At 46.4% G+C, this 25,017-nt stretch overlaps 1 protein-coding gene across 3 annotated transcripts in view; it reads right to left on the minus strand.

The window, feature by feature from the left end:
- The window catches only part of ERFL (ETS repressor factor like), a 156,545-nt gene that overhangs the window by 3,624 nt on the left and 127,904 nt on the right, over positions 1–25,017 (minus strand). For 2 of the 3 annotated variants that reach the window (XM_053397878.1, XM_053397877.1), the window contains exons 2-3: positions 16,435–16,516; positions 2,675–2,909 (exon numbers count right to left, since the gene is read on the minus strand). In XM_053397878.1, coding sequence (XP_053253853.1) covers positions 2,675–2,909; positions 16,435–16,498 — 299 coding nt within the window. In that variant the 5' untranslated portion in view covers positions 16,499–16,516. Of the gene's footprint in view, positions 1–2,674; positions 2,910–16,434; positions 16,517–18,503; positions 18,580–25,017 lie in introns of those variants that run through there. The other variant, XM_053397879.1, reaches the window with a different exon arrangement.

Below are 25,017 nucleotides of genomic sequence, written 5' to 3' on the forward strand. Positions count from 1 at the left end.
GGATGAGGATTAGCACATGAACATTGCTGTGGAGTTGGTGAAAAATCCATTGAAGAACAGCTGAGATGCAGGACCATCTACACAGAGGTTGATTATGCAAAAAAATATTGTTGTCCTTTCAAAAGAAAGGTGCATCACCTTCCAAGATTTCAAGTGCCCTCTGCAGAATTCGAGAGAAGTTTTTTTTTAATTTTTAATGAAAAACTGCACTATATTAAATCACATCACAAATGCTCTTGGCGCCCGCTTGTGACATTGGCGTCTGCCCTGACTTAGGAATCAGCGCCCTCTGCAGGCAACACCAAATTTCATCCCCTTAGTGGCCCATTAGGGGAAATTGGACTCGGCTCCACTTCCAAGCGAAGAGCGCCCCCTGGTGAGTCGTAACATGTCATCCGGCTCTATGCTAGCAATAAATCTTGGAGCGTTCCTTAAACTGGTGCCCCGGGGAGGGAGCGTGGGTTATCAGGGAGTCTTCAGCATTTATTTACTGGGCAGAGCAGAGACGAATTCCCGGGCTCAGTTAATAGGAAGCGTCAATAGCACTTAGCTCCTCATAAATATTAATTAGGGAGGTGGAATCTCAAGTGGCCAGAGAGGTGCAGTTAATTAATAAGCAATAACAAATATCGCTGTCGATCAATTACACAGAGAGGCTACTGGGAGAGGATGATAGCAAAGCTCTTGTGGGTTTTAGCAGTGTTTAGGAGAGGTAGGCGAAGGAACAGGGAATAAAAAACACCCCCTTCTCATCTCAAGAATTTGATAAAGTCCTGGGAATAACGTAAGGAACTGGGTATCTTGCATGACTGCATGTGAAACCAGTATTACACATAGCAAAAAATACAAAGTGCAATCCTATACATGTCTACTCAGAAGTAAGTCACGTAGTTTTCAATGGGGCTTACTTCCAGGTAGGTATGTGTTGAAACTGCAGCCTTAGTCCAGTTGCCTATGTTGCAGAAATCTAACTGATGAATCATATCAGTTTTAACTGATTAATCAGTTGATGGATTAAGTTTGCCAGTGAGCAAACTAATAGTACTTTCTTTGTTTCTAAATGATATAAATGTGGGTGTCTTTCGTAAGCATCCCTTTCCTGCACGGGAGAATGCCTCTTTTTACAGATGATGGTTCGCCACCAGCAGTTTATATCAGCTGTTATTTTGAAAACTGAAAAATAACTTCCAAACAAATTAATCAGGGCGCGCGCACACACACACATATAGCATTAATATAGGGCATTTCAAGACAACCGCAGCTCTGTTATCTCAGTTCCCCTTACCACGTACCACAGACCTGAAAGGCAAGCCTGTATTATCCTGTCCACATCACAGATGTGAGGCTGAGTGATGGTGCCATTTTGGTTGGCATCTGTCTGGAGACAACGGAGGAGTGTGCCTTTGGCTACCCAGTGAGATTATGGCTGAGGTAGGATTTGAACAAACAACTCACTCACTCCTTCTTGCCCACTTCCTGACATACCCATCACATTACTAGCAATGCTGAAAGCCACTGCATGCAGAAGGTTGCCTTCTGTACCCTCTGAGCAGGATCACAAGCTTTGCTTCAGTCAGGCAGGTTTGGTGGAGTGTTCAACTTTTTAAAGCATCAAATGGAAGGAACACACACACACACACACACACACACACACTCCTAAAATCCCTTCAGTTTCACCGTGGACTTGCTACGTGGCACTATTCTCAGTGAAACTTGGTTGAACACAGCCCAATATCTTTTACGGATTAGACTTCCTACTTCATGCATAATCATGCACAGGGAGGGGGGATCCTCTCCCCGTTCTTTAATTAACCCACTCTGTGAACACGGGAGATTAACTAAAGCATGTTAAGAGGCAACAAATCCACTTTAATTTTGCTCGTGTACATTTTCACAAACCCTTTAATGGGTTATTTTTACACCAGGGCTGTAGGCAGACTGGGAGAAATCAAATAGCTCTATACGTAATTCTTCTATGGTCCAACTTGGTCAACCTGGAGATTTCTGTCACTGAAGGAGGAGGAGATATAGAAAGACAATCCCACCAGGCCCTCCATCTCAAGTTATGGCCAGCCCCTGCACCTCCTCTAGAGAAATGGGGCATGAAAAGAGCAATTGGCTTACTGGGTCTGTTAAAATTTAAGTTATCATACATTTAATTGAAACTATCTCCTTCCTTTGGAATCTCCAAAGCAGCAAGATGTGCAACTGTTTGTTTAGGCCATGTATGATTCCTTAAATTTAATCAATAACCAATCAGTTAGTTATAAAATTAATCAGTTTCAAACTTTTTAACCGATAAGTAACTCTAGTGAGGTTTTTTTTAAAGGACTCGGGGAAATTCCCCCACCTGGCCCCTACTCAAATGCCTGCACTGCTTGAACATTATCGCACTATGGGTATGAAGGAATAAAGAAATATAAAAACAAAAATTCACCCTGGAAGTGGTTTTCCAAAGCAGTTGGGAGAACTAGACGGGTTTCAAAAAACCCGTTCAACCAGAATAGGCCGCAATGCTGCAGCGCAGGGCTAGAGGGCGCTGTGGCGCTACAGCGCGGAAGCCTGCGGATCCTGCCGCCCAAGAGGCGCTGTCCCGCAGCGAAAGTGCTGAAACTGTCCGGGTCCGGCGCCGCAGGGCGTCCCAGTTCCTCCCAGTCCCCACTCAGTGCCTCACCTCAAGGCCCTGCTCAGCTTGTCGTAGTTCATATGGGGCTTGCATTTACGGATTCCCCACAGCCTGGCCACCTCGTCCGGGTCCTTGATGACAAACTCGCCGTAGTCCCCTTGCCAGGCGATGACGTTCTGGTATTCCTCTTTTTGCAGAAGCTCCAGGATAAAATGCCACAGCTGGATCTGGCGCGAGCCGGGGCTCGACTCTGGCTTGTAGGCCCAGTCTGGGAAGGCGAACCCTGCCGGGGGAGAGGTGGAAAGAATAAACCGGCTGGGGTCTAGAAAGGGGGGGGGGGTTTGCTCTAGACAAACCATTTATGTTTCTAGAGATCATAAGGTTGCTGGATCTCTCTCTCTCTCTCTCTCTCTCTCTCTCTCTCTCTCTCTCTCTCTCCTGCACCTTTGGAGCAGGTACGCAGGTACTTGCCTGCAGGGGCTCACGAATTCTGGAACCTCGTGAAGCATAGGAGCCAAAATATTTGAGGAGGCAGCCCTGCCCCCAACTGGATGGGCATTGCCATTCAAATGATGTGCGTGCACTGTGTCATGTGATCGATTTTGAGGGCTGGGGCTTACCTGGGCCCCCCAATATTTTATTCAAGTTGGCACCCCTGTTGAGAAAAGCAGCAGGACCTAACACTCTCTGGCGCAAGCCCCGTACCTATCTGTGTGGATGCAAAAAGAGGCTGCCCGTGTCCCGGAACATGGCAGTCCCCCGTCCCCCCGCAGTATGCAAAGGAAAGGGGGTTAAATGTCAAAAATGCAGCGACCTCCCAGGAAACTGATGCATTGCGGCGCTGTCACCTGATTTAAAAGTCAATTGATTAAATGAGCTTTGGTTGATTAATTGATTAGTCACTAGCTAAATCTTCACATGCTTGTATACGAGTAAAAAAAAATCATTCTGAAACCAAATGTGCATTGCCTTTTTTAAGGGGGGGGTTGCTCATATATTTTTATTTATTTCATAAAATAAATAAAAAGGGGGGAAACTTCAAAAGAGATTTATAATAAGTGGGGGGGGGGACTTGAGGATGGCAAAGGGGTGGACTGGGATTGTGAATAACTGATTTAACTTCAGGCTTCCCCCAGTCCTTTCAGAGGCTGCGTTCGCACACATATTTGGAACTAAATCCTGCTGAGACCTGCGGGACTTGCTTCTGACTAATCACGGACAGATTCAAGCTGTCAGTTTCTCAGATTTTAGCACTAATTGTCCATGTGTGTTTGTGTGTGTGTTAGAACAAAGAGGTCTAGAAGCTTGTTCTGGTTTGAAATGGAACGTGAAGGTTGTCATATTTTTACAGAACAGCTGCTTGTTGTGGGGTCAGAGGGCATTCCACTGTTTCTAGTTCTATTTATTCATTTACTCAGCTTCTATCCCTCTCTTCATCCATGTATGATCCCAGGGTGGGTTACGGATAAAATAATGCTTCAGTGAAATGCAAGAGCACTGAAATATAACTAAACAACCATATTAAAACCCCAATTGATATATTAACAGAGCAACAAAATGATTACAAATTTACATCTGGTTGATTCAAATCCCTGTGAAGGTGCCTGCAGAAGTCTGGATAAAGACTTGTGTCTTCAGCTTATGCTGGAAAGTCAACAGTGTCAGTACCAGTGATAACGGAGAGCAGGGCATTCCACAATCAGGAGAAGGTGCCGCCACCAAAAAGGCCCTCTCTTGTGCTGACACTACCTGTCTCACTCAGCAACAGGGCCACAAGAAGTGCCTCCCCTAAAGCTCTTAAAACACAGCCTGAATGGTTTAGGGTCATATTGTTTTGCTGAGTTAAAGTGCTATAAACACTTACTTGGGATTAAGTCAACTGAACTCTGCGGGACTTATTTTTCATTAAATTGCATGGATCAGGCTGTGATAGCAACTTATGCTAAGAATATCATCGGTTAAAAATGGCCATGGTTAATTAATTAATTAATTGCATTTCACATGTTTCTCAAGGCAGTATATGAACCCACCATAAAACTGCTAAAAATAGTTTTTAAGACAGTGCAAAAACAACAACTGAAGACTGGTTTGAAAACAATGCAAAAGGAACACCTTAAGTAAGAAGCAGTCTTGAGAACAGATTTTCCTGAGTGTATAAAAGTCGATTTCAGCTTGGCTGTGAATTTTTTTGCAGTACAGTGGTACCTCGGGTTACATACGCTTCAGGTTACAGACTCCGCTAACCCAGAAATAGTACCTTGGGTTAAGAACTTTGCTTCAGGATGAGAACAGAAATCGTGCTCCGGCGGCACGGCAGCAGCGGGAGGCCGCATTAGCTAAAGTGGTGCTTCAGGTTAAGAACAGTTTCAGGTTATGAACGGACCTCCGGAACCAATTAAGTACTTAACCCGAGGTACCACTGTACTGTATGCAGATGCAGTGCAGATTAATTCCAGGGGGTTGCTGTGTTTGTCGTGGTAAAAGTATGGCACTGCAAAGATTAACTGGATTCTTCTACGAGTGTTTGTGGGATGCAGCCAGTTTGTCCAGTGTATGAACAGGTATCCTCAGATGGCAGACATAGACAAAGGGCAAAAAATAGTATACAGTGATTCCCCCCGCTAAAAAAAAAGGGGGGGCCAGTGATACTTCATTGCCACAGTAAATTTGTTAGTCTTTAAGGTGCCACTGGACCTTGTATTGTTTTCATATGGATTTAAAAAGTTGCTATACCATACAAAGTGGTATTCCTGAATAGGTTGGTTTTTTTTTTTTTAAGATATCCTATGATATGGGACATTCCTAAAAATCAAGTGAAATTGGAAGTGAATTTGAAATGGTTCGGTTAAACCTGGTTCCAATTAAAGCTAGGAAATATTTTTGTATGTTATAAGTCAGGGGTAATTCTTTGTTACATCATTAATCTTCTTGATTAAGACCCCAATCATTGTGTTTATTATTGAATTTGGGATGGTTGGGTTGCCTTTTTATACTACCTTTCTGAGGGTTTTTTTTAAAAATTCCCTATTCTGTCAGCAATGAGTATTTTTCATACGGTGTTTCTCCTGCAAGAAACTGCTGAATGTTCATTCACTTATCAAGAGGTTCAGCTCTGTCACTTGTGGCCTGAATCGAGATAATGGTTTTCTATCCCACTGCATGTATTAATTAGCATAGCAGCGCAGGGGTGCTTGCTTTAGAATCAACACGGCTTTGTGAACAGCCACTATAATCATTTCACATACATTTAAGCATTAGCACAGTCTGTATTCATGCTTTTCATTTCCCACTGCTTTCATTGCCAACATTTGTTTTCTCCACACATTTTGGTGAGTATACATCTGCCATCTTAGGAAATCTCTAGTCCATGAAAGCTTGTGCCAGAATAAATTGTTTGTGCCCGTGGTGCATAAGACTCCATATTGTTATTTTACTGCATGCAAACGTTGACGTTACTTTCCCATAGATGTCAAATATATTTGATCTCTTTTTGTTGGCCCCTTCGCCTCTTCTTTTTTAGTGGCTGTGCCTCTTTACCATATTTTATTTTTAGTGTTTAACTCTACACCACATGAACATTCATGTGCAGATCGTTGCATGCAGGCACATGCCAAATAAACCCAAATGTTTGTGCACATGGCAAGACCTTTGTTATTGAGTTTCCTCTTACACTACTTATAAAATGTTCCCTGAGTCCTCCGAGATCTCTCCCTTGAAGTTGAGATGCTCTCCGCCTTGTAGTTATTTCCACTTTCAGATCTTAATTCCGCAGTGGGCTTGAATAACAACCTGACACTGTGTTTAAAAGCAGGCATCTCCAAGGAGCAGGGATAGCCAACTCGGTCACCTCCACCCCGACTAATTAATCATGGCTAAAAGCTGAGCTCTCTCTGCAGCTCAGGAGGGAACGGACTTCAAGCAGAAGGTGCTGAGGGACACACTCTGGCCTCTTCCGTGCAGGAGAGGTCAGGCCGGCCTCTTCAGATCTGTGCCTCTATCTATGAATCTATCATTAACAGGCCTAATGAACTGCTGATCAATGCCTTGATTTTCAGTTACACAGAGCACCTTTGGCACCCCTGCAGTAAATTACATTCACTCTCCCGAAGGCCTCTCTCTCGGATGCCAGGGCCCTCAAAGTGTGAGATCAGCCTCTCAACAGAGGCGCAAATACTTTGCTGGGAAGTCCTGGGCACTATTGATGCCTCTCAAAGTGCAAAGGGGATACCTGTCGCATTCCTCTCCCCCTTGCATTAATTGAAGGCATGAGGCACCAAGGGCAAAGCACTCTTGGCCAATGGGATCGTAGCAGGACTGTAATGTAATGCCCACAGAGTTTCTACATCAGCTCTAAAATATGTGCAGTTTACCTGCAGGCCCACAGCCTGGAATATTATGGTGTTGGTAAGCCCTAGGATAAAGCAGTGGTCTGTCTGTCTCCAGTAGCCTTCAAATATGAACACTACTTAACTTGCTCAGTGCTTTATTTTGACGAAGCAAAATTTAATTTATCACAAAGGGAGAATAAGTTCTCCGTCCATTTTATACTGGGAGACTAGAGCAGGAACATTAGTTCTTCATTCTCCTTACACAGTTTTCCTTTTATTTTTCCATAAGAAAAACAGCTAGCAGCCTAAACAGATAGACAGTTTTGTCTCAAAGGTTCTGTTCGAGTCACCCAAGGAGATTTGGGGAGGCTTCCCAGTTTCCATTTCCCATCTTGAACATGGGAATGTTTTCCTTGGGGTTTTTGAAATAGCAAGACAGGTATATATATATTTTGTTGTTGTTGTTCTTGTTTAGTCGTTTAGTCGTGTCCGACTCTTCATGACCCCATGGACCAGAGCACGCCAGGCACCTCTGTCCTCCACTACTTCCCGCAGTTTGGTCAAACTCATGCTGGTAACCTCGAAAAAACTATCCAACCATCTCGTCCTCTGTCGCCCCCTTCTCCTTGTGCCCTCCATCTTTCCCAGCATCAGTGTCTTCTCCAGGGAGTCTTCTCTTCTCATAAGGTGGCCAAAGTATTGGAGCCTCAGCTTCAGGATCTGTCCTTCCAGTGAGCACTCAGGGCTGATTTCCTTCAGAATGGAGAGGTTTGATCTTCTTGCAGTCCATGGGACTCTCAAGAGTCTCCTCCAGCACCATAATTCAAAAGCATCAATTCTTCGGCGATCAGCCTTCTTTATGGTCCAGCTCTCACTTCCATACATCACTACTGGGAAAACCATGGCTTTAACTATACGGACCTTTGTTGGCAAGGTGACGTCTCTACTTCTCAAGATGCTGTCTAGGCCTGTCATTGCCCTTCTCCCAAGAAGCAGGCATCTTTTAATTTCGTGGCTGCTGTCACCATCTGCAGTGATCATGGAGCCCAAGAAAGTAAAATCTCTCACTGCCTCCATTTCTTCCCCTTCTATTTGCCAGGAAGTGATGGGACCAGTGGCCATGATCTTCGTTTTTTTGATGTTGAGCTTCAGACCATATTTTGCGCTCTCCTCTTTCACCCTCATTAAAAGGTTCTTTAATTCCTCCTCACTTTCTGCCATCAAGGTTGTGTCATCTGCATATCTGAGGTTGTTGATATTTCTTCCGGCAATCTTAATTCCAGCTTGGGATTCATCCAGCCCAGCCTTTCGCATGATGTATTCTGCATATAAATTAAATAAGCAGGGAGACAAAATACAGCCTTGTCGTACTCCTTTTCCAATTTTGAACCAATCAGTTGTTCCATATCCAGTTCTAACTGTAGCTTCTTGTCCCACATAGAGATTTCTCAGGAGACAGATGAGGTGATCAGGCACTCCCATTTCTTTAAGAACTTGCCATAGTTTGCTGTGGTCGACACAGTCAAAGGCTTTTGCATAGTCAATGAAGCAGAAGTAGATGTCTTTCTGGAACTCTCTAGCTTTCTCCATAATCCAGCGCATGTTTGCAATTTGGTCCCTGGTTCCTCTGCCTCTTCTAAATCCAGCTTGCACTTCTGGGAGTTCTCGATCCACATACTGCTTGAGCCTTCCTTGTAGAATTTTAAGCATAACCTTGCTAGCGTGTGAAATGAGTGCAATTGTGCGGTAGTTGGAGCATTCTTTGGCACTGCCCTTCTTTGGGACTGGGATGTAGACTGATCTTCTCCAATCTTCTGGCCACTGCTGAGTTTTCCAAATTTGCTGGCATATTGAGTGTAGCACCTTAACAGCATCATCTTTTAAAATTTTAAATAGTTCAGCTGGAATACTATCACTTCCACTGGCCTTGTTATTTGCAGTGCTTTCTAAGGCCCATTTGACTTCACTCTCCAGGATGTCTGGCTCAAGGTCAGCAACCACACTACCTGGGGTGTACGAGACATCCATATCTTTCTGGTATAATTCCTCTGTGTATTTTTGCCACCTCTTCTTGATGTCTTCTGCTTCTGTTAGTTCCTTACCACTTTTGTCCTTTATTATGGTAATCTTTGTACGAAATGTTCCTTTCATATCTCCAATTTTCTTGAACGGATCTCTGGTTCTTCCCATTCTGTTGTTTTCCTCTATTTGTTTGCATTGCTCATTTAAGAAGGCCTTCTTGTCTCTCCTTGCTATTCTTTGGAAATCTGCATTCAATTTCCTGTATCTTTCACTATCTCCCTCGCATTTTGCTTGCCTTCTCTCCTCCGCTATTTGTAAGGCCTCGTTGGACAGCCACTTTGCTTTCTTGCATTTCCTTTTCATTGGGATGGTTTTTGTTGCTGCCTCCTGTACAATGTTACGAGCCTCCATCCATAGTTCTTCAGGCACTCTGTCCACAAAACCTGGGGTGTACGAGACATCCATATCTTTCTGGTATAATTCCTCTGTGTATTTTTGCCACCTCTTCTTGATGTCTTCTGCTTCTGTTAGTTCCTTACCACTTTTGTCCTTTATTATGGTAATCTTTGTACGAAATGTTCCTTTCATATCTCCAATTTTCTTGAACGGATCTCTGGTTCTTCCCATTCTGTTGTTTTCCTCTATTTGTTTGCATTGCTCGTTTAAGAAGGCCTTCTTGTCTCTCCTTGCTATTCTTTGGAAATCTGCATTCAATTTCCTGTATCTTTCACTATCTCCCTCGCATTTTGCTTGCCTTCTCTCCTCCGCTATTTGTAAGGCCTCGTTGGACAGCCACTTTGCTTTCTTGCATTTCCTTTTCATTGGGATGGTTTTCGTTGCTGCCTCCTGTACAATGTTACGAGCCTCCATCCATAGTTCTTCAGGCACTCTGTCCACAAAATCTAAATCCTTAAACCTGTTCCTCACTTCCACTGTGTATTCATAAGGGATTTGACTTAGATTGTATCTTACCGGCCCAGCGGTTTTTCCTACTTTCTTCAGTTTAAGCTTGAATTTTGCTATAAGAAGCTGGTGATCTGAGCCACAGTCAGCTCCAGGTCTTGTTTTTGCTGACTGTATAGAGCTTCTCCATCTTTGGCTGCAGAGAATATAATCAATCTGATTTCGATGCTGCCCATCTGGTGATGTCCATGTGTAGAGTCGTCTCTTGTGTTGTTGGAAAAGCGTGTTTGTGATGACCAGCTTGTTCTCTTGACAGAACTCTATTAGCCTTTGCCCTGCTTCGTTTTGATCTCCAAGGCCAAACTAGCCAGTTGTTCCTTTTATCTCTTGACTCCCTACTTTAGCATTCCAATCCCCTATAATGAGAAGAACATCCTTCTTTGGTGTCACTTCTATAAGGTGTTGTAAGTCTTCATAGAATTGGTCTATTTCAGTTTCTTCAGCACCAGTAGTTGGTGCATAAACTTGGATTACTGTGATGTTAAAAGGTCTGCCTTGGATTCGTATCGAGATCATTCTATCATTTTTGAGATTGCATCCCAGTACAGCTTTTGCCACTCTTTTGTTGACTATGAGGGCCACTCCATTTCTTTTACGGGTTTCTTGCCCACAGTAGTAGATGTGATGGTCATCCGAACTGAATTCGCCCATTCCCGTCCATTTTAGTTCACTGATGCCCAGGATGTCAATATTTATTCTTGCCATCTCATTTTTGACCACCTCCAACTTACCCAGGTTCATGGTTCTTACATTCCAGGTTCCTATGCAATATTTTTCTTTACAGCATTGGACTTTCCTTTCACTTCCAGGCATATCCGCAACTGAGCGTCTTTTCGGCTTTGGCCCAGCCGCTTCATCAGCTCTGGATCTACTTGTACTTGCCCTCCGCTCTTCCCCAGTAGCATGTTGGACGCCTTCCGACCTGAGGGGCTCATCTTCCAGCGTCATAACTTTTATATGCCTGTTGTCTTTGTGCATGGAGTTTTCTTGGCAAGGATACTGGAGAGGCTTGCCGGTTCCTCCTCCAGGTGGATCACGTTTGGTCGAAAGTCTCCACTATGACCTGTTCATCTTGTGTGCCCTGCTCGGCGTAGTTCATAGCTTCTCTGAGTTCTTCAAGCCCCTTCGCCACGGCAAGGCAGTGATCCATGAAGGGGATTATAATTATAATTATTATTATTATATAATTATTATTATAAATATAATTATTATTATAGCATGGGAGGCTGAAAGAAATTTGCTTTCCATTTGTACAGCCTCCTTTTGGCATTTCCTGCTCTATTTGCAAAGCAGCAAGAGTGGATCCACCATGGTTCAGAAACAATCCTGGATGGAGTCCTTGCTGTCGCTGTCCCTGCTGGATGATCTGTTTGTTCCCAAAGCACATTTGCAGTTCACATGCAGCAATGGTGCGGAGTAACAAACCACATAGGCTTGGGGTGTGTACCCCAATAATCCAACACAGCGTGCGAGAGCTGCTCAGCAGCGGACAGCTTCACACAGAAAAGTTTCCCTGGCATTCGAAAACCCCCATTGTAGGTGGAAATTGGCAGGTTCCTTCTGCACAAACCACTCCCATTACTTTTTGAAAGGGAAGCACCAGCTCACAACTCCCCCAGGAACAAGACCTGATCAGTAGGGGGTGGGTTACTTAGTGGTGAATGAATGGCACTCTGTACATGCTCAAAGGCCAATTGTTTTTAAGGAGGCTACACCCTATTAATCACCCTGTCCTTTATTTTTTTTAAAAGATATTTATTGAAATTTCAACATTTTACAAAAATAAGAAAAAAAAGAAAAAAGAAAAATACAAAGTAAAAACAGATCCGTTTTTCCAAGTCTTACCTTTCATTTGCTTGTTTCCCTGACCTCCTCACACCTCCCTTTTTTGTATTCCAGTTCAATTAATTAATTCAGCAAATCCTTTCCCTCTTTGATTTTACCTTAATCTTTTATCTTAATATATTGTAACTTTATATTATCACCTGTTAGCAAACCATTTTGCATATTCCTTTATCACCCTGTCCTTTATTTTTAGGACCACTTAGTAAATTACAGCTTCTGGCAAATTGACATGGAGTGCCTGGATTTAGATTGGCAGGAACAGGAATACGTTTGCTCAGTCCAGACACCTCGAAAGGGCCAGTTAAGTCAAAATGAGCCTTGATTAAAATCTGGGCCTCCTAGTCCTGTTTATCTGGCTCTTTGGTCTCTCCCCAGGCTATGCCTCTCACTGGCCTTGCAGCACACTTCCTGGAGTCCCTTTGACCAGCTAAAATATGTTCTTGATTATGCCTCTTGCTTGCTTCAGTGGAAGGTGGAGAGATGTGGTTATAGCACTGCAGAAACCTCAGGCCTGTGTGTTGCTGAAATGTAGCCTACTTTTTAAGAAGTAAGGGTCACATCCCAAGCTCCGCCCACCTTTGCCTCTGGCCCCACCCACCCCTGGCAAGTGGCTCCACCCACCCCTTAGAAAGTTGCCTACGAGGGAATGTGGACCCCAGGCTGAATAAACTTCCATGCCATGGATTTAAACTCTTTCAGGTCGTTCACCCTTGCAAACAAATGAACCAGCAAACTAGGCATGTGATACACAACTGCAGAGAGGTTAAGGAAAACACAGTTTTCCACTGCTGTCGCTAGAGTGCTGGGCCTGGCAATGTGATTTGACTGTTAAATTGCCATGCATTGAAGTTGCTCCCCTTTTTTCAAGGGAGAGCCAGGTGGTGTAGTTAATGTGTTGGATTCACAACGGGGAGAACTGGGTTCAAAAGCTGCATAGCCGTGATGCTCACAGGGTCACCAATGGCCTACCTCCCAGGTTTGTTGTGAATCTTAAATAGGGGCATGGGGAAACCTGCAAACGTTGCCTTGTGCTTCTTGGAAGAAGGTGAGATGTGGATGCAGAAAAAATACATACAGTGAGACTTTTCCTCCCCCGCCAACACCAGACTGCTAAGATTCTTCCTTTGACTGCCCTGCTATGGCTTTAGCCTCAGTGTATGGGGAAAAATAGAATCAGCTGGCTAATGAAACATGCAAGGCTTCTGTCCTCAGAGGCCCAGCATGGAAAAGAGTGCCCTGCGGTTAAAACCAGCTCCTTTGATTGTCACTATTGCCCCCCAGCCTTCAGCTTGGAGCTACAAACTCCACAGCAGTCTAGACCCTTGGGGGAGATTTTGCTGTGAGAGAGGGGGAGGGTGCAGTTATTAGCTGTGTGAAATGAGTGGGTATGATATTGTGTGTTTGTTTGTTTCTAACTGGGAGAGGATGAACGTAGAAGCCATGATGGCTGTGTCTCATACAGTACAGGACAATGAATTTTATTCAATGGATGGTCTCTATACTGGATCCATTTGCAGAAAAATCTCCTCTTCAAATTCTTATGTTTTATATTTACCAGATATCCACTGACTATTCAAATATTTGCGAGTGAACTGCTGAATATTTTACATATGATAATGTATGTTCCCTACCTTTCTTCAGTCCCCTGTTTTCTGGCGGTTGCTTTTTATTATTCACAGCTGCACTTGCATTTTTTTTAATTTAATTTTTTAATTTATTTTGTTGCTATGAATTCACTGAATAAAAGTTAGGCATACATTTTAAAAACAAATAACTTCGTTTTTTTCCATGTTGCATGCAATGGCATGTAGCATTTGATAGTTGACATGCAATAGTATGTAGTGCTTTTTGACATTTGACACCTGTCAGTATCAAAACAATCCAGAGATATCAACAGGTCTAAAGCCCTTGAGATAATGGTTTCACCTTCAATGTCGAATTGGAATTCTGAAAATGAAATTTTTGCATACCGAATTTTGATAGAGAAAGAACAGCGGATTTCAAATATTTGTGAATGTTGATTTCAGTGTTATTGTATATGTCAGCAGCAGTAATGTGTAGCATTCTTTTGCACGATAGCAGTAGTATGTATGTACATAGGTATCAAATCAAACTTGGTTTGATGTTGGGCATGCAATAAATAATGGACTGAACACTTCACCTTGTCTGTGCAGGAGCTAATGAAGGAGAGAAAGAAATTCTGCACATGCTCAGAGTTCCCCTATTATCTACATACTGTGCAGCTAGCATTAAAAACCGACCAAATGGCACACCCATTTCTACTAACCGAAAGGAACAGACTGCAGCAGAACATTTTGCCAAGTCCTATTAAAATGAATGGGAAACAGAACAGTAGTATCCATTATTTTCTTTTCAGTGTGTCCATGTTGCAAGGAATAAGTTAACTTAGCTTTTCCCAAAGTTTCTTTTGAGCCATTTGTCACCAGGTCCTAGAAATTGTTTTTACCTGAGCTAATCAAACTAATAATATAGAAGAACACTGTGCCTCTCAGGAATTGCAGAGCTTATTCACCACTGAAGGTGGACAGACTGCACTCGTGGTCATTTGGAAGAACAGTGTTTCATAGAATCATAGATTTGTAGAGCTGGAATGGACCACGAGGGTCATCTAGTCCAACCCCCTTTCACCTAACATGGGGCTCAAACCCACAACCCTGAGCTTAAGAGTCTCGTGCTTTGCCAACTGAGCTATCCCAGCTCAGGCAATAAGGAACGATTTCTACAGATTTATTTTAATCACATTTATTTTCATGTCATTGGGAAAGACAATATGTTCACCCAAGCCCCTGTATGGAATCAGGGTACAGGACAGAAATGAAGGCATTCTTGATGCCCATTCACACATGGTGCGAAATGTGTGTGTATGAATGACTATGTCCCTCTGTTCTGCCTGTGCAGCATGATTTAAAGCATTTTGTCTGGGATGCGGGTTCAAGCCTTCACTCAGCCACAGAGTGACATTCAGCCAGTAGCCTAACCGACCTCACAGGGTTGTTGTTCTAAGTATAAAATGTGCTGGTGGTGGGGATTTGTACACTGTGTTAAACTCACTGGATGAAAGGTGGGATAACAGTGAAATAATAAATAAATTAAAACATCAATTGCCAACTGTTGGAATTCGTAGCTAGCTGAGCTCAAACACGTGTTTAAAAAGAAACATGTGTTTTAAAAGAAAGAGAGTTTAATAATTATTAGGATAGGGCCACTGGGCTCCAGAAACCGCATTGGTTTTCTCCTTGGAGAAATTGGATCTCTCCTTGAAGGCTCAGCTAAAGTGACAATAATAAGGACTTGTGGTTGTTTCCAAAGCTAGTCCTACACAGAGTAGACCCATTAAAGTCAATATACATGACTAACTTAGGGCCATTGATTTCTTTGGTTCTACTCTGAGTTGGATAGAGCCCTTGGGAAGATTATATATATATATTATTATTAATATTTTTGCTAAATCCTTGACTTCCTGATTTGGGAAAGACAACATCTCAAACAGCGCCATCTGTGTAAGTTTGTAGGTGGGTATGGTGGTGATTGTGGGATGTGGGTGGCGCTGTGTGTTAAACCACAGAGCCTAGGACTTGCCGATCAGAAGGTTGGCGGTTCGAATCCCTGCGACGGGGTGAGCTCCTGTTGCTTGGTCCCTGCTTCTGCCAACCTAGCATTTCGAAAGCACGTCAAAGTGCAAGTAGATAAATAGGTACTGCTCCGGCAGGAAGGTAAACGGCGTTTCTGTGCGCTGCTCTGTTTCGCCAGAAGTGGCTTAGTCATGCTGGCCACATGACCCAGAAGCTGTACGCCGGCTCCCTTGGCCAGTAAAGCGAGATGAGCACCACAACCCCAGAGTCGGCCACGACCGGACCTAATAGTCAGGGGTCCCTTTATCTTTTATGGTGGTGATTAAATTTGCTTTGACTTCTTGGGTACATCCCCAACCTGTTGAAGGTGCACAGTGGTGTGGTGGGCCATCTTAAGCTTCTTGGAGGGGGGGGGAAATAGGTGAGGTATAAATGCAATAAAAATAAATAAATACGGCAAAATAAAAAAGCAGGAAGGCAAAGGAGAAAAATGTTGGTTCTAGTTGTATCTTTTCATTTAAAAAATTGAGGTAGCTCAGTTGGTTAGAGCCCAGTGGTGATAGCCCCAAGGTCATAGAGTAACAGAATAATAGAATTGTAGAGCTGGGAGGTACCCCAAGGGTCATCTAGTCCAACCCCCCGTGATGCAGGAATCAAGGTTTGATCCCCGTATGGGACAGCTGCATTTCCCTGCATTGCAGGGGGTTGGACTAGATGATCCTCAGGGTCCCTTTCCAACTCTACAATTCTACAAGTCCTTTCCAACTCTGCAGTTCTATGATTTCCCATTGGGGGAGGGGGAGCAGCACTGGCCAAGTGAGATCACCCTGGGTGCTGCTTATAGGAACTGGAAGATTGAGATATAAATCTCTAGATAAAGAAACATAAACTTTTAAAAGTGGTGGATACGCTGGGGTCTCACCTGGGAAAGTGCTGGGCCGGTTTGGTCTATGGCGGGATCTACCCTGAAATTAACTCCCCGCTACTGGTGTGTGTGTGTGTGTGTGTGTGTGTGTGTGTGTGTGTGTGTGTCTTGGTAAAGCGAAGGCAATTTTACCTGGAGTCCAGAGAGCAGGAACCGGCGAGGTGAGCAGCAGGTCCGAGACGCAGTTACAGTCCATGGCGCGAGAAGGTTACACCTGCAGAGGCGGAGAAGGGGAGGAGGGCCGTGAGATTGGATGGGTGGACTGGGGAGAGGAAGCACAAGCAAAAGCAGGGTTTGTACCGTTTGAGAGAGACAAGTGGGTGAATGCATTAGAACAGCGAGGAAACGAGTTCAAAAGAAATGGAGTGGGGTAGGGGGGAAGTGGTGGTTGTTTTTCAGGAGACAGCGGAGGAGATAAAGTTCTGCCCAGCTTCTCGCGGCGCTCCCAGAGGGCGACGGGCCTCCTGCTGCATCCGAAGGACTACGAGCACTCACGGACTAAGGCCGAAGTCGCCAGCCAGCCAGCAATGCCGACCCGAGTTCCATTCCCTGCGCCCGCCGTTGCGTAAAAAGCTCAGCAGCGCAGCTCGGCGCGAAGTGGGAGAAAGAGCCCCGCGCCTTGGACCCGCTGAACCCGCGAATTATTCGCCTCTCTTTTGGGGTGCCTGCCTCTGTATTCCCCAGAAGTTTGGCCCTCTCCCCACAAGCCGCTTTTCAGTTGAAGTACTCGGAATGGGACGATCCGAACTCGGAAATAAGCCGGACCCACGAGTTACTAGTTGTGGGTCTGCTCCCCTGGAATGTGGGAACGGTCGAATTAATTGGCATTTCCTTCCAATTAAACTTGTTGGCTTCAACCCCGAGGCATCGTGGGCTTTGTTGCGAGTTGGGCTGCTGGTGTTATGTCGGCCTGAGCAATTGCGTCTGCGTGCATTAAGAAACGCTGTGTACTCGTGGTTGTGTGAACACGTCCCAAGAGCGTTGCACATATACCTCTGCGTGACCCTGTGTGTGTACTTGTGTAGATCCATTTGGCCCTTGGGTGCTGATTTCCATAGAATTGTTATTTATTAAATCTGTATATTGTATTACTTATTATATACGTCTGAGAGGGAGGCTGGTCGCCGCCGCCAGCTGCTTCTTTGGCGCCATCTCGCATGCCGAGAAGCCTCCGCCCAGTTGTATAACGCCCCACAAGTCTACCCCCAAAATACCCGCAGCAGCCCACCCAACAAAGCGAATATTGAGGGCGGGGAGGGTGAAGTTTCTGTTCGTAACCTGCACATTATCATTTTACCCAACCCCTTTCAACCGAAGAGCCACAGGGAAAGAGTGGGCAACAGGTAGCCCTCATTCAATTAGAATGCGCAATTAGAACAAAAAACAGACCGCGATCCTAAACACAGCTCCTTGAAAGTTCGTCCCACGCTGCATTTGATGGAACTTTCTTCCCCCAAAGCAGGCATAGGATCGAGGCCTAGCACCAAGCCCCCTCAGTGCCCGAGAAGGGCTCCCCTTTAATTGGAGAGGGGGCTTCTTCACACACACGAATATTGCACACCCTTGGAGTGCAGCCTTGCACGAGGGCAGGGCAGCTTCCGCAGAATACTCACCTGCTTCCTCCACGCCAGCTAGCAGAATAGGGTTTGTTGGGCCCAGCCGCCCTCTTAGGAATCTGGCCCAGTTAGCTCAGCCCTGCCTACACCGACCGGCAAAAGCTCCCCAGGCATTTTTTCTATCTACAGATACCCATGACCGAGCCAGGCCTTTCTGCGTGCCGAAGCACGACCTCATCGCAGCTCTTTCGCTCACCTCTCCCCAAAAATCACACTCGGAATGTCCGATTCTCCCCGCCAAAACTTCAGGTTCACAACAGCAATAATAAATAACAGCAAATGTACTCATACCACCAGCGCGCTTTACACGGTAGCAAGCAGGGAAGCGAAAAGAAAGAGGAAATGGAAAAGGACAAGTCTCTGCCCGCAAGGAACTTACAAACTACGAAGGGAGGAGGAGGAAAGGCAGCAGAATAACCGAGGAAGGGTCTATACTTACGGTTTCCCCGCATGTAGATGCATATTCCTATTAAGTTGCATTAGCTTCCCACCCCCACCCCGCCGCGCCCTTTCTTGTCCCCTGCTTCCTTTCTCCCCACGGATTGCCCCATTTGCGCCCCACAACGGTTTAAAGCCCATCCTTACCTCTTTCCCGCGCCACGCGTCCATCCGAGGGATTTTTTTTGGGTGCCCAGAGCGGGGGCAGTGTCCTCCCTGGTTCTTCAAGAAGCATCGTCAAGCATTCCGCCAAACCCCCCCGCCCCCCAGATCAGCCACCCTCCCCCCCCCCACTCAGCCGGCTTATTTGGCGGCTGAAACGCGCCTCCTCCCCCTCACTCGCCCCCACCCGCACTCCCACCCCGGGGCCGAGCGCGCGGCTGGCCGGGCTGTCAGATAATTACCGCGGCGGCGGAGGAGCCGGTGCCCTGGGCGACTCCGCTCGGCGCCTGGCGAGTGACACGCGGCCCGGAGAGCCGCATCATTTATGGATTCGCCCCCCGGACACGAAAGGAGAGGAAGAGAAGGAGAGAGAGGGGGGGGGAACGCGCACCTGTCTTCCTCGCCTGCCCCTTACACGCTCGTTCCTTCTTCCCTTCAGTCCCTTGCACATTTCCCTTTTCGGCACCGCTGTTTTCCTCTCCCTTCTTCTCCCCGCTCCGTCTCTTCTTCTCTTAACTTCTCTCCCGCTTCCCTCCCCGGGAGCCTTCCATTCGCCTCCCTTATTCCTTTCACACAGACAACCACGCAACCCTTTTCTCTCCCTTCTCCCGTCCTATTCACATTCCTTCCTTCCCTCTCGCGCTCTCCTCCTCAGCCTCGCTCCCTTCTTCTTCTTTCACCTCCTTGCACCTCCACACTCTCCTCCTCCTCCTTTTCAGGGCCTCTTTCGCGTTCCCTCCTTTTCTTCCCCCTTCCACGCCCGCTCCTTATCCCATGTTGAGTTCCTTCTCTTCCTCCTCTTCCCCCGCTTTCGCACTCTACTCTTCCACTATCCTGCCCTCCCTCTCTCCCTTCTGTGTCCCTCTACCCCTCCACCCGAGGAGCGCTAGAAACAAGGAGGGAGGGCGATGGGGCGATGAGATGGGGCGGGTGGGGAGAAGGTCCGAGCTCCAGCCGTCTCCTGAGGTGTCCGGGCGCGGCGGCGGCAGAAGCCGCTCCAAGGGTGACGGCGCCTGAGCTCAGCGCTCGGCTCCGTTTGTCTTCATTAGGGGCGGGTGTTTGCTTGTAACTACTCCTCACTTCCCCACAACAGCTCCACCGCCGGCATAAGGCGGGCTGGCGTGGCGGGGGTGTGCGTGGGGGAGGCGGAGGGGGGCGGCGATGAAAGAGACTCTCGCTGCGAGAAGCGAAAGTAAATAGGAAAACAGCCGGAAGAGACGAGGAAGGAGCATTTGCGCTCACCACCACACCGTCTCCCTGCCACACAACTGACTGTTGTTGTTGTGTTTGTGTGTCAGAGAGAGAGAGAGAGGAGGAACAGGGAGCAAAAAGTCAACACCCTCCCTCCCTCCCGCAGTTGTAAACGCAAACATGTTTGAACAAGAGATCTTTCCCAAGGCAAGAGGGAGTTAAAAGTATTGGCGGCGGAATGGCCCAAAACTTTGATTCAAGCGGTATAGTGTGGGCGAGGAGTGGCGTCCGGCTCTCCTCTGACAAGAACCACTTGTGTGTGTGTCTTCTCAAGCGGATGCTACCAGTTTGGAGGTGGGGTGATGTGTTTTCAGACTGGGATGCAGGTGGACAAATAGAAGCCTCCACCTGCCTTCGCCCAGTTGCTCTCCAGCCGCGTACCTGCTTATGCCCATCTTCCCTGTGCAGGTTATGTCCGTCTATCTCTGTATTTACAAAGGCGGGGGCTTTAATACTTCCTACATAGGCGCAGGGACATAAGATCAAATTCCAGAGATCTGGTGACCCGGCCTTAGCAGGGTGTGTGTGTGGCTGGGAGACGGCGGAGGAAGAAACATGAATGACCGGAAATTGAGGAGCGAGAGAAGATAGAGAGGCAGGTGGAGTGATGGGGAGACGCTCCACAGAGAGGTGTATTTAGACATCGTATCTGGAACAGAGTCGGTTTAAGACCAGTTTAGCAAGACACATTAGCAACTGAAATCGGAGAGATCGGGGTGTTCAAAAAACGCCGATAGATAACAGGGACATCGCAGCTGTGTCCCCGCGTTCAGCACCGGGGACAGCTCCGCCTAATAGCGAAATGGCGCTTTTCTCTTCCAAGCAACCCAACACAGAACGCAATACGGATAGACATAACTTCCACCCAGTGTCACCCCCTTGCCACCTTATTTCATGTACTATCCCCTCACCTGCCCCCCCCTCCCGAGCTCCAAGGATGTCACCGAAGCCCCCGTCTTCCTCTCTGCGCGCCCCCCGCCGCCAGCTCCCAGCCTCTCGTCCTTGGTTGCAGTAATTTTCCGTTTGATTTGGGAGGTAATGCATTTTTTACAAATCAAAGAGGAAGCTAGCAGATCCCCCCGCAGGCCCCCAGGAGCCGGGGCCCAGATGAGAGGCGCAGATCATTTCCTTGTTAGTTTTGATTTCGGTTACCGAGGCTTTCAACTTCCCTCCAACCTCCTGGAGAAATGTTATAACAAGTAGCCGAGGGAATTTTCCCTTCTTTGCTTCCCCACTCCTTCCCTCCCTCCCTCCCTCCCTCCCTCCATTTCTGCCCCCTCCCCTTCGCTTTCTCGCTCGGTCTCATCTCTGCATATTTCTAAAGCGAGGAGGGCGTAAAACAGCACCCAGCCGTCCAAAACTGAAAAGAAGGATTCAGGAAAGACACGAGGCACCCAGGACGCCCCCACCACCACGCCGCCTCCACCCCTATGAGACCCCCACTTTCTTATTTATTTATTTATTCACTCTCTTCCCACAATTTTTCCCCACGCGATCTTTTCGAGAGATCCAAAAATATTTTTTGAAAGTTAGCGTTTCAGGTCAGAGGGATTATAAAATCAAGACACCCAGGTTTTCTATTTTTATTTTGGGTGGGGTCTGGTGTTATTTTTGGTTAGGATTAAATGTTTTCTGTAAATGTGCTTCCTCTGCACATCGCTGTGTTCATTCAAGGGAGAGGATAGCTAGAGTATTCCGTCCATGTTCGGTTCAGCAGAATTTCCAGCCCTACTCCAAAACTGCTTACTTGGAAGCAAGCCCCACTGGGTTCAACAGGACTTACTTTCTAGCAAGCCCAGTTGAATGCAGTGGGAAGTGTGTGCAGGATTACAGCCTCGGACGAAAACCCGCAAACGCACTGCAGAGTCACGCGTGCATTGGTTTCTTCACTTGTAAGACTCACATAAGCGACATGCACATATTCAGGCGCGCACACCCGGCTCATGCCTAAAGCTGCCATACCTGTCTGAAAAGCCCACCTATGAACACACTTTGTGGAGCACACTGGAAGACAGGTGGGCAGGTGGAGAAGCACCCGCGCCTGTTTACCAGGGCTGTGCTTACCTGAGAGAAAGTCCATGGAGCTTACTTATCAGTGCGCATGGATAGGATGGCGCTGCATTTTGTGGGTGGGTGTTTTGTCAACCGAGTAAGTAATTTAAGTTAATACGCCTCTGCCTTTTTAAACCGATTCAACTGATGATAAATTCGCGGGTTACCAAAACCTCAGTATGGGTGCCTTGACGCTGAGGAAAAGGAAGGGGAAACTGGCACCTTAATAAAGCGAAATCTCCAGTAACCGTGGAAGAAAAAGCCACAATCTAACCTTGATTATTTCAGAACATGCAGACTCAAAAAATAAACAGGTGTGCTCTGCACTGGCAACCCCGCGGATACAAATTGGTCTTCGCCGATTAATCAACTAAAGCGCCAGTTGATTAATCCACCGATTAAAGGTTGCAGCCTGGATCCATACACGCACGCGCGCCCTATGGGTTGTTACCAGAATAAAGCACAGAAGTGACACTTGTGCACAAGCTGCAACACAAGCCTGTTTCTATCACGTACACACCGCACATATACAAACACAAACCAGGAGGGGAGAGGGCACGTATTCATTCGCGCAAGGTTTGAAATGCTAATAGCATCTAACTTTCCGATGCAAAAAAATAATAATCTGGGGGTTTTTCCTCGTTATATTGGGTTTGGGAGGGGGGAATTCGGTGTTTGTACCGCTTCTCTCTTTTTAATCTTAAAGGATATGTTTGCCGACCTGCCCCCTCCTTTCTTTTTTTGGGGAATCGATACTGTAAATTATTCATTGTCATTAATTATCGATTTGGGTATCTAGCGGCGGCGTTTGGAGGATGAAAAGGTTTCTTCCTTCTCCCCTCATTGTTCCATAACCTCCGGCGAAAGAAGCCAGAGCTGGAAGACACCCCCCCCCTCACACCCCCTTCCCCCCAGCCCAATCCACCAGGCCTGTTCTAAGGAGCCCCTATACACATGTTAGGGCAAACTCCGCTCGATCAATGGGGGATCAATGCGGAGGCATGAAACTAATAGCCAGCGAAGCCTCTTTGATCTGAAATCTCAGATCAAAACTCGAATACCTGCTTCTAACAAGACAGAGAAGGGAGGCGAGGGGAGGGAGAGGCGAGGCGGGCAGGGGGCCGGGAAAGACGAGGGAGCCGGCGAGCTTTAAATACCCGACAAATATTTAAACATACAGGTTGCAAGTTTAACAACCGAGGATCGCCCGAGTTTCAGGGGGAAGAAAGGGAAATGTCTGACTCCTTAAATGGAGGGATTTTGGAGTGGGTGGGAGGCGCTGGATACACACACACAGGAAGCAGAACGGGAAACGGGAAAGGGCGCCCCCTTGAGGTTGGGGCAATAGCAAGGGCAGGATCGCGGGTTTTCTGGGCGGCGAGGTAGGAACGAGAAAGAGCAGGGGGTTGTGAGTTGCACGCGAAGAGGGGGAGCGGGGTGGGCAATGACCAACAGTGGAGGACTACACCGCTTATTATACTGCCCACGTCTCTACGGTCACATCCAGCAGCCCTCCGGGAAAGCGAGCTTGCAATTTATTAAGTAAAGTAATTAATAATTATTTTTTTAACAGTCTAATAGGGCTGCTCCGGTCCCCACGCCTTGTGCTGCCTCGTTTGATTATTTTTAATGTCCTTAGAAGTTCTCAGAACAACACTTTGTTTGTTTGGCGTTCTCCCCACCACCACACCCCGAATATCAGAGTTTTTGGCGATATTCCTTCGCCCTCCACCACCACCACCCCCTCAGCTATCCCAGGAGGGAGGCTGGCACTGACAGTCCGAACCCCCCCCCCAAATTATTCCTTAGATCCCTGGTGCGTAAATCTTAATCCAACCTCATTGTTGCGTACATACCGCTTTTGGAAACTCTCACCCACCGACCCCGGAACAAATGCCTCGGGGGAGGAATCACAATTTTGATAATAACTTACTAATGAGAGGAGCAAGAGGAGAGGAGGAACTTCAGCTCCCCAGGTGCGTAAAACTAAAGCCTCGCCCATCGCTTGCGAGTTTGCAAACTTCCCAGCATAGATATATTGCAAGTTATCCGGGGCAGAGAGACCCGCCTTCTGCTTGCAAACCGTGAGCTAGAGGGATGGCGCCATATAAATAGTTCATGCTAATAATATAGCAACTTATCATTTCTGTTGCGCGTACAGGTCTGGTTTTTTTGTTTTGTTTTTACAGAGGGTAAATAGATGAACTTAATGGTGACCAGTGCACATAACCAGTACATATAATATACTGATATAATATATTAATGATCCATTCTGAGACAGATTGCGGTGGGTACCATCTTATCGCAATGACGTGTCTTTAATGCCCCGTTTTTTCCACGTGAGAGCTCGACACTTGATTATGGCCTCGCCTATCAAAATCAACGAGGTTTTCAACGTGCTTAAATCGGGCTGTATGCTGTTTGATAAAACTGCTCTAATGCTTTGTTTATGCACTATATGGACGAAATGCAACCCTATAGGGAGAATATATAGGGGGTGCCAACTTGAATAAAGCATTGGGGGAGGGCAGGTAAGCCCCGCTTCACATCATCGATCACAAGACGTGCGCGCTCACACCATTTGAATGGCAATGCCCATCAACTTTGGGAGAGAGCAACCCCCTCAAATATTTTATAGAGGGTGGAGGAGAAGGGAACCCGGCCCCAAGGAAATGGCAATATATCTATATTGTGTATATGCACCAGTTCTTGCACTCGTTTGGTGATTCGTTTCCGCTTATATCCCGCTTCTCTTTCCCAATAGGAACTCAAGGTGACGAACTGTATCAACGCAAGGATAACATTACAGTAAAACATTTAAAAACACATAGACTGGTTGGATCCTGCCGCCTCTGGATTTATTGGTACTGCTTCTGTAACAATTCCTCATATAGCGTGTGTGTGTGTTAGAGGTGTGTGTGTGTGTGTGTGTTCGGGTGCGTGTGTCAATTGGAGGAAAAGTTTTCCACGTTACTTACTTGAGCGTAAGGCTCGTTAAGCTCCGCGGACTCTTTTTCTGAGCAAGCGTGCGTACCGGCAGTCACCCAGGGAATAATAATAATAATAATAATAATAATAATAATAATGGTAGTAGTAGTAATAAATGTGCATGAATAGGAGTCGTGGAAAGGATAGAATCCATAATGATACCGATGCCAGTCATGAGAACCCCGATTATATCTGGTGCAGTAGGGAA

Source organism: Podarcis raffonei, chromosome 8 (genome assembly GCF_027172205.1).
Source record: "Podarcis raffonei isolate rPodRaf1 chromosome 8, rPodRaf1.pri, whole genome shotgun sequence".
NCBI lineage: Eukaryota > Metazoa > Chordata > Lepidosauria > Squamata > Lacertidae > Podarcis > Podarcis raffonei.